At 46.6% G+C, this 15181-nt stretch overlaps 1 protein-coding gene across 3 annotated transcripts; it reads right to left on the bottom strand.

Moving 5' to 3' along the window:
* Nucleotides 1-350: 350 nt before the first annotated feature.
* LOC123157381 (sarcoplasmic reticulum histidine-rich calcium-binding protein) lies at nt 351-8445 on the bottom strand. 3 transcript variants are annotated; one of them, XM_044575648.1, is made up of 10 exons: nt 8024-8444; nt 6204-7044; nt 5462-5607; nt 5178-5256; nt 3093-3192; nt 2929-2983; nt 2784-2859; nt 1022-1313; nt 748-939; nt 351-645 (listed from the first exon to the last, which is right to left on the bottom strand). In XM_044575648.1, the coding sequence occupies exons 2-8, from the start codon at nt 7012-7014 to the stop codon at nt 1306-1308; spliced, it is 1275 nt and encodes a 424-aa protein (XP_044431583.1). In that variant the 5' UTR covers nt 7015-7044; nt 8024-8444; the 3' UTR covers nt 351-645; nt 748-939; nt 1022-1305. The 3 variants fall into 3 exon arrangements, with proteins under 3 accessions (XP_044431583.1, XP_044431584.1, XP_044431585.1); XM_044575649.1 differs by lacking the exon at nt 2784-2859 and having other exon boundaries at nt 8024-8445; XM_044575650.1 differs by lacking the exons at nt 2784-2859; nt 2929-2983; nt 3093-3192 and having other exon boundaries at nt 8024-8445.
* Between the last annotated feature and the right edge of the window lie 6736 nt (nt 8446-15181).

The raw sequence follows: 15181 nt of genomic DNA, 5'->3' as shown, positions 1-15181 counted from the left end.
ACAATATGCTTTCAAGTTGAAATATCATCTCAGCCCACTGGGACTCCATCTCAAAGAACCATAGGACAACGATAATATGCACATCTTACATCGTTGAATATGCTTTCAGGTTGTTTGACTACACGGTGGAGTATTTCCTAGATGTTGTGAATGAAAACTGGTATGAAATGTAGTGCAGAGCCTTAGAAAAATAATACCATTACTAGAATTCCACAATTCTAAAGGACGATAAATGTTTTGTAGTCGATGACTTAAAAACATGTCTGTATTTTGAAGAATGCCAAACAAACTCCCATAACATTTACTGAGCTTACTCTTGGTTTTACGCAAATGCAGAACAACAAACTGGGTTAGAAATAAAGACCAGTATATTCACAAACATACGGCATAGTCGGCAAACACAGCACGTAGTAGTTCACCCTTAACATGTCTCCAACAATACATGCAAATGGTGGATATGCACAAACAGCAACACGTGACACATATGCTATGAAAGTTGTGTGTGTACAACAAACCATGTCACTGTCACAGCAAAGTGGTAGCAAAAATATACAACGAGACACATGTAGCAAAATGTTGTTGCACATGTAACCCCTCACTCAATCTTTGTTACACGGTGAGGCGATGATGTTTATCTATGTACTCCTGCACACAAAGATGGCGTAATTTATGAGCAAACTTCTCATTAGCAAGGTTAGTGAGCACAACCCTGGAAAAAAGGTTAGTGAGCACAGGAACAAATGTTACCAATATTTCAGCAGCTGATGGGCGTTGAGAGGATTCCAAAGCAGTCATCTGGGCATACAACTCATGATCGCCTTCCCAGCTATCTGGAGGGCCTTTCTCTCTGAGCTCGGGAAGTACCATAATCTTCTCAGAGCCGGTTTTAATCAGAGCAAAGAGCTCAAACATGATGATGCCGGCCGAATAAATATCAACCTTGGCAAAAGACACACAAAAGATTCAGTCTTCATTTAACAAGCCAAACACACAGAGACTAATTAATAGCTACGCTGCATACCTTTTCGGTTATTTTCCCATCACTGTTAAGCTCTGGAGCAAGGTAATGCTCGGTTCCAAGCCCAGGCGTACCACCGTACAGGCCTAACTCATCATGACCTATGCATGCATCTCCAAAATCACCGATGCGAATTCCATTGTCAGAACCAAAGAATATGTTGTCAGGCTTCAGGTCACGATGCACAATCAATTCTGCATGAATTTTCTTAATTGCTTGCAGTATTTCTTCCAAAAGGAACCACCGGTTTGGAAACCAGTCACGGTGTTCATACAGCAATGCATGCTTTAGTGTCCTGCGTGAAGTTACACAGAAGGAATGCATACAGTCAGAAAATTGTTGGTGTGGTCTGTAGCTATTCTTAAATTCTTAAATAGCTACTACCTATGTAACTTAATATAAGACGTTTTGTGACACATGTCTTATACTCCCTCCTTCCCAAAATAAGTGTCTCAAGCTTAGTACAACTTTGTACTAAAGTTAGTACAAAGTCGAGACACTTATTTTGGGACGGAGGGAGTATTGAGCAAAAGGTATTCCCAAATCTTTAATTTTCCCATTTCCATGTAATAAATTAATATTCATTTTTCTCTATTTCTACCACAATAAACATAAAAACATAATATCAGCTTTCATTGGAAAATGGTGCATCACCACCATATCTGTACCAGAAGATCCAACAACCATGGCCACTGCTGCTGTTTAGTGGGTGTCACGATTCACTATTTTGAAGCGCTAATTGGTGTCCAGTAGTGTCATCTTGACGCCTAACATGAAAAAATGATACTTTTCCTACTAAGTTCTCAAGCCCTAATTTAAACAAGCTAGATACTCAACGTAAACCTGCTAGTTCATTTCGTTCCATCTTTGATCACAACACCTTCAGTTTGTGTTTGCTCAGAATATTTGTTTGAGTAGCAACATCTACAATGGCAGACACACCGACCAACTCAAAAACCATCAAGGCGTAATTGGGCTGGACATCAACAACGCACAACCGTCCTGCGCCAGCCTCCCAGATCACAACTTCATGTCTCCACACCACCAACAGTGCTCGCTGTGCCTGCCAAACCAAGGAGCAATGGAGCATGCACAATGGCGGCAGCCACAAACAACTCCACCGCGGGCTTCGACACCAACATGTTGCTCCCTAGCAGTACCGAGTGACCAGCAGAAGGGAGGCAAAGGGACGTGCCGCTAGCCGTGGAGGAGGACGAGATGCGCTGATAAGTTGGTTCTTTGGGGTGTGCTGCACCCTGGCACCGGTGAGGACAGGGAGAGATGGGATCCAGGAGGGGTGAGAATGATGGGGAGAGAAGGAGGCGACGGTTAACATGTGTGCAGATCACGTGATACGCTAGCGACAACACAGGCCACTCATTCCGATTGATTATGCTGAGTGGAGCTATCCAGCATCTTTGGGGTATACTCCTCTCCTTTGGTTGGGTCTGTCTTCACGACCAAATGCATATACTCGAAGGGAATGGTCCTAGCCCATCCACAGTTTGGTTATAAACCAAACACATCCTAGATGGATCTGTGCAACGAGTCAAGTTCAATTTCTAGGCTTCTAGTTGATGCCTATTTTCGGGAATTGATCATCACACTCTTCTGCCGCTTCTAACTGATGCCAAGGTTTTATGCATGCACTTAGAAAAAATTGGCTTGATTCAAAATATAATAAAAACGGCAATTAGTAAGTCCTAACATAATAAAGAATGGAAATCATTTTGTATATGGAACCAAAAGCGTAAAACATACGTACTTAGGGCAAAATTCAAATGAATAAAGATATATTGTTGCTCAGGTTCATCTTTATATACCCACGTCTCTTTCCAAGCCTAACAATGAAAAAAAATAGAAAAATTAGGAAGGAAAAAAATGTGTTTCAAGAAAAATTCTACATATACCTGAAAAAAAGTCATGACGCGTTTATCCTTTAAACTTGATATGATATCAATTTCTCTGAAGAGATGATAACATTATTGTATTAGAGAACACTTGAAAGTGAAATTGCAAGACACATCCCAATACTTAATAAAAATAGACTTAAAGTGAACGCAAACAAATATACCGTGGCTCTGTGGTGCAAGATATTTTTACAGCGACTGCTTTAATAGCACAGTTAATACCTAGCCACGAGCATTTCAAAACCTTGCAGTCATTTGCACCACCTGAAATAAGTACAAACACACGGCCATGATTATAAAAGGCTGCACTAGCATGACTGGTGCTTCTGGATTAACTGTCTTAACTATCATATCAGAGGTCATTTTACTGCTAGCTGCCGTACCATTAGATGCGAGAGATGCAAGAAGTTGGGTCACATAGATCAGATTTGTCAAACTGTTCTGCCCTGGGAATATGTTGCCTCAGTTTGTGGTTTCCACTCTCCTGGTCTTGGATTCTTTTATTTTCCTGATGCATGTTTGGCTAAGAAAGCAAAAGAGAGGGCCAGTAGTGTGGTGATTACTATTCTGGAAGGGGCTGCTACCTTTAGAGGGATAGAACAGGAATTCAATGGACTCTTTGGTTCAAATTGGCATTGTACTGCTAGAGCTATTAGTTCCACGCAGTTCACTATGAGGTTCCCTAATCCTCAAGAAGTTGACAAGGCTTGTTACTTTGCTCGAGTCGACGAGTCGTTCTGGGGTAGCGACTCTTGAGTAGTTGAGCCTGCAGTTGCAACTAGTCGCGACTCGTCGACTAGTAAACATGTTGCTGAGTCGACTTTTTTTACGACTTATCGACTAGTTCGACGACTAGTCGTTCGACTCAAAAACAGTGAGATGAAGAGTGGCAACGCAGTGCTGAATTTATCCCCTTGGACCCCTAACATTGGGGCTAAAGCTAATCTTCAAAAAGCATGGGTTAGGATTTGAAATATTCCAGAAGATAAAAGATGTGATGCTGATATTGCTTATTCTGGCTCCCTTGTGGGGATGACGCTGGAAGTTGACCAAGCTACAGTGCATAAACCAGAGTATGCCAGGATCCTTTTAGGATGTAAAGAGGTTGATCAAATCCTTCCTGTTGCTGAAGGTGTTTTGGGGGATAATTTCTATGATTTCTTTAGTTGTGGTGGGGCCTCCTAGTAGAAGTAAGGCGACTGTGCCTGCTGGGACAGAGCAAAATTCTTAATCTGCCAAGAGGGCCAGAACTGACAGCACATTCATGCTTAATGTCACTTCTTCTGAAAATCAGAATGTTCATTCTGGAAATGTGTCTGACACTGGGAGGCAGAGGCAACAACTGTCTGCTGTGGAGGAACAGGCTTCTGAGATAGGAGGATAGCTCTGAAAATGATTTTGCTTATTGAGAAGTTAGACAAAGAAAATGCACCTAGTACTGAAACCTTCTCCCAGAGCAGTGATAGTGTCAACAAAATAGATGTGATGATTTATTTACGGTGCAGCCTAAGGTGCACCCTGAATTGAAGGGTATGAGGCAGGGTTAAAGAAAAGTGCCTGGGCTCTCACTTGTTCTCCTTTTCCTGCTACTCCTTCGGTGGATAAAGACAAAAGAGGAAAGACTGATAAGTATGAATCCTGGTTACCAGCAATGTCTGAGTTACATTCCCTTATTTTGTGCTCTCCTTGTTGGTTCAGGGGGTTGTCCTGGTTTGCTGGAGTCTGTTGTTTGGGTTGCTGATTGTAACAGGTTTTTGTCCCATAGGTGAGAGTTTCAATGTTGAGCACTTTCGTGGCGGGTTTCCTGCCCAACCCGCTACGTCCTTCTTTTTTTCCTAGTTTTAACTTGTATGGTAACTTGTACTCCCTCCGTTCCAAAATAGATGACTCAACTGTGTACTAACTTTACTACTGTACAAAGTTGGGTCATCTATTTTGGAACGGAGGGAGTACTGGATATTTCTGTTAAGTGATTAATGGAAAGGGGTAGCCCAATTGGAAAATGACTGGGTGCTTCTACTCTTGCAGAAGATGACATTATTTCATTTTCCAGTTACAAACTGACAATGCTAACCTTTCCGGCTGTCAGTACATTCGCAACAAGAGTTCACATTTTTATGAAGTACAAAACAGATGCCACATGTGAGAAATGATAAACCTGAACCTTTCACGTCAACTTTATAAAAATATACAGTTACAAACTCGATGTGCGCATAACTAAACTTAAAAGCTTTATTAAGAAAACTTACCAACTTTTTTAAGAATTGTAAAGTTGCAGATGGATGGCTTGATCATTGCAACGACGTCATTAAGAACATGTGAAGGAGCCTACAATTTTACGAAATGATATTAGCCCACAAAATTATTACAAGTGGTTTTGGATATTTCAATTATAAGATGTTTTGGATATTTCAACATGGACTACATATGGACTGAAGTGAGTGAACAAATACACTGAAAGTGTCTATACGTTGGAATCAGAAAAAAAAAACTAGAACATCTTATAATTGTGAAAGGAGGGAGTAACTCTTACCATAAGAATTTCAAAATCCATCATGAAGTCAGATTCCCTCAAGATCTGTGACTCGTCGAAGTCTAATCTGAAATCAAATTCATCCATTTCTTCAGGCCTGAGCCAAGCAAGGCAGTAATCCTTTGTAATAATCCATTTTTTGCCACCTGGTAAAAGTAACATCTCGATGAGCCTGGGCTACATTTGATGGACGCAATTTAACAACAAAAATCGTTGCTGCTATGATGGTTGTGAGGTAATCAACTATGCATTCTACTTTCTTATTGCATGTTAACTACTTTCTTGCATTAGTGTTTTAAAATCAACTATACATGTTTTCACATTGCTCGTTTAGAGAACCACCAAAGAAGAGGAGAAAGACTACCAAATCAGCTGAGTCATCCATTTTGCAAGAGAGGATGAAGCACCGTCAGCCACCATGTGTTTTCCACCAGCAATTCTAAACCTACCGTTCTGCCAAATGAAAACTGTGTTCGACCTATATGCATCATCTAATCCATAGTCAAAGCTTGAAAACGACAACCAAGAGAAGGGGAAAACATAGCCGAAGTTTGGAAAGTACAAATAAGAAAAGGGAAAGGGGGGTAACATCGGCTCAGGAGGATGTAAAAGGTGACCTTTGCTACTACTGAATTTTATTTACTCACATATTATGCATGGGTAATGTTATTTGCTCTAAAATTATTGCTGCCAAACATGGAAAAGTGCATATCAAAACATAGAAAGATCAAGAGATACTCACGGAATATTTTAACAAGAGCATGTTTCCTCGATGGCCACAATCTAAGCTTCATTTGTACAGTTTGGAAATCCTCTTCCTCAGGACCCTCCTCCTGGTGGCTCTGCTCCGACTTGTGCTCCTCCTCGCTCCCTGTGCCCTTTTCCACATCCTCATCATCCTCACTTCTGAATTCATCATGACCTTCCTGCCAAAAAATCAACCCCTTCCCCTCGCTGGATGTCGTATCATTATCATCATTCTCCTCCTGGTGGCTCTCTTCACGCCCCTCCTCCTGGTGTCTCTCCTCCAACTTGTGCTCCTCCTCGCTCCCTGTGCCCTTTCCCACAACCTCATCATCCTCACTTCCGAATTCATCATAACCTTGCTTCCAAAAAATCAACCCCTTCTCACTGGATGTTGTATCATCATCATCATTCTCCTCCTCCTCCTCCTCCTCCTCGCTGAACGTTATCTTATCCTCCCATCTACCCTCCTCCCACCCCATCAGCCCAAACGTGTGTTTCTCCGACTCATTCACGCCACCACTTGAATGGGATGAAGACCCTCGGCAAGTCAACAGATCGGGGGAATAGTAGTCCTCTTCCCCATCATCGTTCCTTGAATCACCACTACAAAATATCATGCGCGCAAGGTCGCTGACGTGTCCACCTTGGACAAGCGCGAGGTACAATCCCTCGCCGCCGACGTGCTCTATGTCATCCTCAGGAATTTCAAAGCTGCCCTCCAGTGCGCAAGGTGGACCGATGGGGCTTAATGTTGCTACTTCAATGAAGCCAGCCCCCGATCTCCAGTAGATACGGACAGCCTCCATTGACGGGGAGCTCGTCGTCACCAGCGAGCCCTAGGGTTAGGCAAATAAGGCACAAACAAAAGTAAACAACTATATTGAGGCTTCGTAATAATCGAGATAATACAGATTGTTCAAAGTCGGCAATAATATTGTTCAGATAATAATACAACAGTGCAAATATAATTTGTTCAGAGATAAAGCCCTGACATCACCATCCAAAAAGAATGAAATAGATAGCCAGAAGAATCACGATACATTCAAAAAAGCTAGAGATGGAATCATCAACGCCCTAAGATATGTTTCCCTTAACACAGAATCACAGCAGAGCCATCTAGCTTCAAGACTGAGCCTGTTCTGTGCTCTTATCTACTCTGGATAAGTATGCTTATGCGTGTGTTAAGTTTGTTCTTCCCTTAGGCTAAAGTTTGCTCGGTTTAGCCCAAAAATCGTCAAGCTCTAGGCTAAAGAGCTTTACCTAGACTAGTCTTGTCACTATAACTCAACGTGACAAGATTAGTTGCTACCCCAAAAGACCTATTATTAACTTGTAACAAAAAAAAATTACCTCCTAGGTTTAACCTATCAACTACACCTTTTTCTGCTAAATCCGGCAACTATAATTGTTTATTATTAAAGGCCGACAACCACATCTGATAAACCCAATGAATGCAGCTATTTGAACCTTACAACCATCTGTATATATCTTGGCAACGATACCCGCTTTTAACTCAAGATTGGGGCCGTTCCGTGCTCTTATCTACTCTGTATAAGTATGTTTCTGCTTGTGTTGAGTTTGTTCTTCCCGTAAGCTAAGGTTTGCTAGGTTTAGCACTAAAATCCTTGAGTTTCTAGCGTAAAAGAATAAGTACGGCTAAGGGTTTCAAATTAAGGAATTATAAGGAGGGGAATGAATCAATTTATGCGAATCTAAGTGTCTCCCCAATATCCGAAACCCAAAATCCCCATTGTTCCCGAAATCAGGCGAACCCTAACCCTAAATTTCGATAAGAGGTGGCGGGCGAACCCTAACCTTAAGGGCCTCGTCGTCGCGGCGTCGGAGCCAACTCCTGACGCCGTCCGCCGCACCGTGCGGTGGCTGTGCCTGCTTTATCGCTTGTAGACGTTGGGGCCGATCTGGTGAAGCACCGCCGTCGTCGACGCGGGAACGCCCGCACGCGCTCGGCCACGTCGCAGATGTCACCGACGAGCACCAATCGACGGAGCCGCGCGCCGGCCAGAGCTGCACGAGATTCCGGCGAAAGGCGCTCGCCGGCGACGTCGTCTTCCTCTGCTGCGGCAGGCGCTCGCTCGCTCGCTCGCTAAGGGCTTGTTCGGTTGAGGTGGAATTGAAGGGGATTGAGGGGGAATTAATCCCCTACAAGCCAAAATCCCTGCAAATCCCCCCCAATCCACCTAGGGATGGGATTAACCGAACAAAGCCTAAGGCAGATGAGAGAAAAGGAGAAGGGAAATTACGCACGCGTGTGTCGCTGTCGATCGGCATCGAACGGCTCGCGCACGTCTGCCATCGCTGTGGGCTCAGCAGGGCGTGCGTGCACCGCGCTGTCCCGGCCCAGACCCAGGTTGCTGGGCCTGGAACCTCCTTTCGGGCCAGCTTGGGAGGTTGTGTCAGCCCATTTGATAATAACGTTTTTTTAGCCTAAAAAAAGACCCTTTTTTTCCTTTAGTCGAGGAAAAATATACTTTCCCCCACTAGTGTACGTCTATAGAGTTATCGTTGGATGAAGAGAAAAAAAAAAGATCGCCGCCAACTTGAAAGAGCCTACAAAGGAAGCTCACAACAAGGACGGGAAAGATGAAAAAGATGTTCCTTTACCTTTGTAAAAGGACATTGAAGAGATCGAGTTTGAGAAGTCGAGCCTCCCTACCCCTATTGGAGCTATCAATGTTAAAAATGATCCTACCCCTATTGGAGCTATCAATGTTAAAAATGATTCTACTTGTCATGTGCAGGAAAACATACTTCTGACTCCCTATCATGACCTCCTTCCAAATGCTATCAACACATTAAGAGTTGTGTGTGCTCACAACACAAGCTCACGCGCAAAATTGTATCCGTCGTGGAATCATTGCAATGTGGATTTAGTCGCTGCTACTCACGGTGGAGTTGTTGAATTTCTCCGAATAGGAAGGGTGAAGTAGCATGGTAGCAGATAGCATTTCCCTTAGTTAAAAATCAAGGTTTGTCGAATCAGTAAGAGGCACCACACGAACAACTTTAACAACATTGCACGCAAACAAAACAATTGCTTGCACCCAAGAAAGGCAAGGGGGCGCTGTCGGTGTCAAAACTGGCGGATCTCGGGTAGGGGATCCCGATCTATGCGTCTTAGGCCGATGGTAACAGGAAGCAAGGGACACAATGTTTACCCAGGTTCGGGCCCTCTCAATGGAGGTAAAACCCTACTTCCTGCTTGATTAATATTGAAGATATGTGGAATACAAGAGTAGATCTGCTACGAGATCGTAGAGGCTAAACCCTAAGAGCTAGCCTATGATGGTATGATTGTAATTGTGATCGACCTTCTGAGAACCATCCTCTCCGGTTTATATAGACACCGGAGAGCTAGGGTTTACATGGAGTCGGTTACAAGGAAGGAAACATAATATCCGGATCGCCAAGCTTGTCTTCCACGCAAAGGAGAGTCCCATCCGGACACGAGCCGAAGTCTTGAGTCTTGTATCTTGACGCTTCTATAGTCCGGACGATGAATATAGTCCGGCTGTCCGGATACCCCCTTATCCAGGACTCCCTCAGTAGCCCCTGAACCAGGCTTCAATAACGATGAGTCCGGCGCGCAGTCTTGTCTTCGGCATTGCAAGGCGGGTTCCTCCTCCGAATACTCCCAAGTTATTATTGAACACGTAGACCGTGTCCGGTTTTGCAAGATGATCTTCACATACCCTTAGCATAAATCCGTTCTGCTGGCAATCTTCGTACGTCGTGCCCTTGCATCGTGGCCTGGTCCAACACGAACCAGCGTTTCCTGCTCCACCTCGACTCGCGTTGCGAGGCGGTTTTATCGGCACGTCCTGCCAAAGCAGAGATCGTGTCCCTCTTAATACGGGATCTTTCATCAATATGGGCATATGTGACCCCACGGTGACCGTTGGTATAATTCCGTGTATTTTAGATAAGCCTCAAGCGGTCACGCTGAGGACTCTTGGTATTCATCCCTTTTATAAAGGGGTCAAGGCCTACGCCTCGTTTCCACCTCTCCTGCTCCTTCTCGCACCTCGAGCTCCATCGCCCAAAACCTAAGCTCCAACACCCCAGATCCTCCAGTATGTCCGGATCCGACGCAGCAGGCCGGTGGGTGGCCTCCTCGATTTAAGAGGAGGATATTGCAAAGCTTAGGGAGGTCGGATACCTGACTGCTGATATCCAGCACAGGCTTCCTGCTCCGGGGCAAGCCATCCCCACACCGGAGCCCAATGAGAGCGTCGTGTTTACTCCTCACTTCCTCCGAGGCCTAGGCCTCACCCTCGACCCCTTTGTGAGGGGGCTCATGTTCTACTATGGCTTGGATTTCCATGATCTGGCTCCAGACGCCATCCTCCAAATCTCGTCTTTCATTATTGTGTGCGAGGCTTTTCTCCACGTCAACCCACACTTCGGCTTATGGCTAAAGACCTTCAATGTGAAGCCAAAGATGATCGAGGGGCGACATGCGGAGTGCGGAGGCGCCATAATAAGCAGGAACGCTGATGCCCCATGGCCAGAGGGTTCTTTTCCGGAAGTATCCGACGTATGGCAATGGAGATGGTTCTATGTCACTGCTCCCAGGGGCACAAAGTGGGTAGCTTCCCCCGAGTTCCGCTCAGTCCCCCCATCACAGTTGGCGTCTGGGACCGATGTGGGACGGAATTATGGGCCTGTTGGCGATGTACCAGAACTGCAGAACCGCATCCGGGAGCTTATTAGGAGGGACATAAATCTTGTCAGCATAATTCAAGTAATGCTAGACCGGCGGATGTTGCCGTGCAAACGTCGGCCTCTCCGTATGTGGGAGTTTAATCCGGAGAGTTCGCGGACCATTAAGCACTTCTTCGGCCTGACGCTCGAAGGAATGTGTAAATTATTCTTCGGACCACAAGCAAAGTGTCCGGACACCACAGAGGATGCGGGCCTAACCTGCAATCGCCTAGATGCCCAAGTAAGTGACCTTGAAGCCGGACACTTCATTTATATTTATTATAACCATTATTCTGAGAATCCTTCCGTGGCCAGGAATGGCTCAATAAGGCGGAGAGAATCAGGTGTCCGGCGCCACTTCCCGAAGGCTCGCCTGGTCCCACTATTGCAAAGATGCTGGGCCGGGCACTCAGCAAAATCCCTTCAGGGAAAGGCGAAGGAAAGGGCAGTGAAACCGAACTTCACGCGCTACGCATCCAGACCGGGGAAATCGCTACCCATCCTATGGAGGATAGCAGGAAAGAGGAGGCCAAAGCCTCCTCCCCATGCGGGAAGAAGAGGGCCGCCTCCGAAGACTTGGAGGCGGAGACGCCCAAGCAAGGGAAGAAAACATCACCAGAGAGCTCTGCTGCGACGGGCACCCTCACTGCATCATGCCCACCAACGGGCCAGCCCTCCACCGAGCCGTAAGTTATTAATTAATTCAAAAGTGTGATGTTACTCCGAGATCCATAACTAGGACTTTGTCTTTTGTAGTCCGGCGAGCAGCTCTTCTCAACAGAATTCGTCTTCGGGGGACCTTCGTCCGGAGATGATGGAGAGTGAGACTCCACCCACCTCTCCGCCTCATGAAGCGGGCGACACAGAGGTGTCGTCACGGAGGAGTCCGGACCCGCCGAAGCCGGAGGCTAATACGTCAGCCGCCCTAAGCCCGGAGCATTTGACTTCCACGGGGGGCGATGAGAAGGGTCCGACACAGTTCAGTGTCTAGCCGGATATACTAACGAGCCGTTTGGAGCGAGCCGCGCTCTCAGAGGAGCACCGCTCTTTAATGAGCATGGTGCTCACGAAGATTTCATCCGCTACCAGCGGTTTGAATGAGGCATTTACAAGCCTGCTCAAAGGCTTTGAGGTATGTAGAGAAAAATGCGCAATTTATTGATTATGAAGCGCGCGCTAGGAGTGCTCCCTATAGGTAGTAGCCCCTGAGACTCTGGTTGCCCGCCGTAGGCGGCAAACGGGGGATCATATACTAATGGTTGTGCCGTTAATGTGCGCAGGTATACAAAGATCCGGCAGCCGACTAGTCTGTTGAAGCTGCCGAACTACTGAGGTAGATCGGATCAATTGATGCCGATATCACGCTGGTGAATAAGCGGCTGGAGGAGTCACAGGGTATGTGCTCGGCTTCCCTTATTATGATGTATAGGGAAATGCAAGAGGGGCAGAATATTAATGCCATGTGTTTGCACTGCAGATGGTGCTGCTGCCGTGGAGGCCCTGAGGGCGAAACTTGCTGAAGCCAAGGAACAAGCTCGGGCTAGCAATGCGGCTGTCCTAAAGGCGGCCAAAGAATTGAGAGCCGAACAGGCTGCTCATTGCCGAAGCGAGGAAAAGATGGCCGAAATGGCTGGGGAGTTAAAAAATGCTGCCGACCGGTACGCACTCCTTGAAAAGGAGAATAAGGCTAGTTCCGCCGAGCTGGACAAGGCACGTAATGCCGCCAAGGAGATGCGGACCAAAATCCGGAGTATGCGGGAGGAGCTCCAACAGGCTGACAAAATCATGGCTGGGGACTCGTACTTACTGCGGACGAAGTTCTTGGATCCGAAGTATGCTCCCCTGGCGGGTCGCATGAGTCCTGCAGACGCATATGCAGACTTGGCGAATAGTACAGCTGACATTGTCAAGTTCTTCGAGGGTCAAGGCGATGAAGAAGTGGAGAAGCTTTTCTGGTCGCAGTTCAATGCTCCCACTCGCCCGCTGCCACTGAATGAGAAGGTGGCTGCTATGGCAGAGCTCCACAGGCTGTCTGGACTTGCAATGCGGTCTGTAATAGACCATCTTTGGCCGAAGGGGCCTAAGCCGGACAACTACTTTGGTTTGGTGCAACAATTCCTTGGAGTCGTGTCCCGGATTGATGCCATGAGGAGGTCGGCGTGCATAGAGGGTGCGCGGATGGCTCTAGCCCATGTTAAAGCCTACTGGACGGATATGGAGGCCACTGTAATAGCGAGCCAGGATCCAGCGGGAGGCCAACATCCGGCTGAGCACTACTTGGCGCAAGTCACAGAAGGTGCCCGCCTGATAGAGGCACAGTGCTCGAAGAGTGTTATATTCGAGTGATAAGTCGAATCATTGTAGAAAACAATGTTTAGTTTAATTATGAGGCTATGTTTATACTTTTGCCCGGAAGTATGATTGCCCCCCCTGTGCGGCCGTTCTTATATGTATAAGTAGTCCGAAAGATAGCAATCGTTGGCTTCAGCCCCCACGCATATAATGCGGGGGTGTTCGCAAAAAATATGCTTAATCACACTTGATCCAATGTCTTGGTCCATTAAGGAGGTGATCGCACGTCCAACTAGGCAACCGAACTATATAGTTGTAACACTTTCACTTAGCCGTGGGAGTATAATGGTGGGGCTACTATGTAGCCCCTGGTACCTTCACGTGCATCCAAATACGGGCGCGTGTGTACATGGCCGGGAACGGCCCTTCATTTAGGCGGAGGAATCTTTAGGGATTCCGGTGAGTCTTCGAGTGGTTGAACAGTCCCTCGTTGTATCATGACGGTCAGTTTTCGGCTTTCTCTACTGAGGCGCTCATCCGGAATAACCAGGGCACAATCGCAGTAGTTCTCCTTTGGCCTGCCTTAGCCGGATGATAGCGGAACGTAAGGCGGCAAATCCAGGAGCCGGGCAAACCCAACATTTGACCAAAGACATGATTCGGAGCTGATGCATATACGGCCAAACTCGTGACGCCGAACACTCCTGAGGGTATTCGGTGTTTTGTAAAAGAAGATAGGCTGACAAGAGCCTATTGTAAGCCCTTTATTTCTAGGTACGTGCAATTTAGTCTCCCGTGGCCAAATGCCAAAAACGGCAGTATCCTGTGTGGGTATAGAACCCATGGGATGGTTTAAACAACAAGAGGCAGTAGAAAAGGTTTACACATGGGCTTAATCTAAAAAGAAACCTATTGCACAGGGCCCTGCTGCACGTCTGCGCCTTTGTCTCCGTTGTGTCGTATCCTGGAAGGGTATCGCGCGAACGTTGTCTGTAAAAAAAGAAAAACTCGTAGGAGGGTGCAACTTAAGTATGCGATTAATAATAAAAGTGTAAGTTGTTGGCCTGCCAATAAGGTAGAGACAAGAATGGGGTTGTATTAAATATAGACAGCCACTGGTTTCCATTATGGGATTACATATACGGTGCCCTGTTTGAATTTTATCCAAGCTACCGAACTCGTCTAACCGTGTCCTAATACTGGAGGCCGCTTATAGTCCGGCCGCCAGGGCCGTCGCGTATTCCTCTGCGCATGAAGGGCGCTTTATGATTCCGCTAACGGTGATGACGCCACGGGGACCGGGCATCTTGATTGTAAGGTGGCCATAGTGTGGCAATGCATTGAAGCGGGTGAAGGCCGTTCTTCCTAGCAATGCGTGATAGCTGCTTTGGAAGGGTGCGATAGTGAAGAGCAGCTCTTCGCTTTTGGAGTTGCCTGGGGAGCCGAATGTTACTTCCAGCACGACGGAGCCCCTGTCGCGGGCTGCAACGCCTGGTATCACCCCTTCAAAGGTGGTGTTGCTTTGTTTAATTCTGGATGGGTCTATCCCCATTCTGCGGATAGTGTCCTCGTATATTAAATTGAGACCACTGCCGCCGTCCATGAGGACACGGGTGAGACGACATCCGTCAATTATTGGGTCAAGCACCAAGGCCTGTGATCCTCCTCGCTGAATTGTAGTTCGGCCGTCCATGTGATCGAAAGAGATCGGACAAGACATCCAGTAGTGAGACATGGGTACGACGGACTCTACATCGTGCGCTTCTATGGGCGCGCGTTCATGCCTTCTCATGGATGTGTGAGTCGCGTGGATCATGTTTACTGTTTTAACCTCTGGCGGGAATTTTTTCTGTCCCCCAGTGTTCGGCTGCTGAGGTTCATCCTCATCTTCGCTTGGTGTGCCCCTCCCCTTGTGTTCGGCATTTAATTTGTTGGCCTTCTTGAAGACCCAGCACTCTC

Source organism: Triticum aestivum, chromosome 7B, assembly GCF_018294505.1.
Source record: "Triticum aestivum cultivar Chinese Spring chromosome 7B, IWGSC CS RefSeq v2.1, whole genome shotgun sequence".
Taxonomy (NCBI): domain Eukaryota; kingdom Viridiplantae; phylum Streptophyta; class Magnoliopsida; order Poales; family Poaceae; genus Triticum; species Triticum aestivum.
This window is presented reverse-complemented; position numbering and strand designations above follow the sequence as displayed.

Coding starts and splice junctions, on each gene's coding strand:
- LOC123157381 (XM_044575648.1), bottom strand. CDS start 7,014: ATGGAGGCTGTCCGTATCTACTGGAGATCGGGGGCTGGCTTCATTGAA. Junction 5,257..5,461: donor TGGATTTTGAAATTCTTATG/GTAAGAGTTACT, acceptor GTAAAATTGTAG/GCTCCTTCACATGTTCTTAA. Junction 3,193..5,177: donor TACAATTCTTAAAAAAGTTG/GTAAGTTTTCTT, acceptor TACTTATTTCAG/GTGGTGCAAATGACTGCAAG.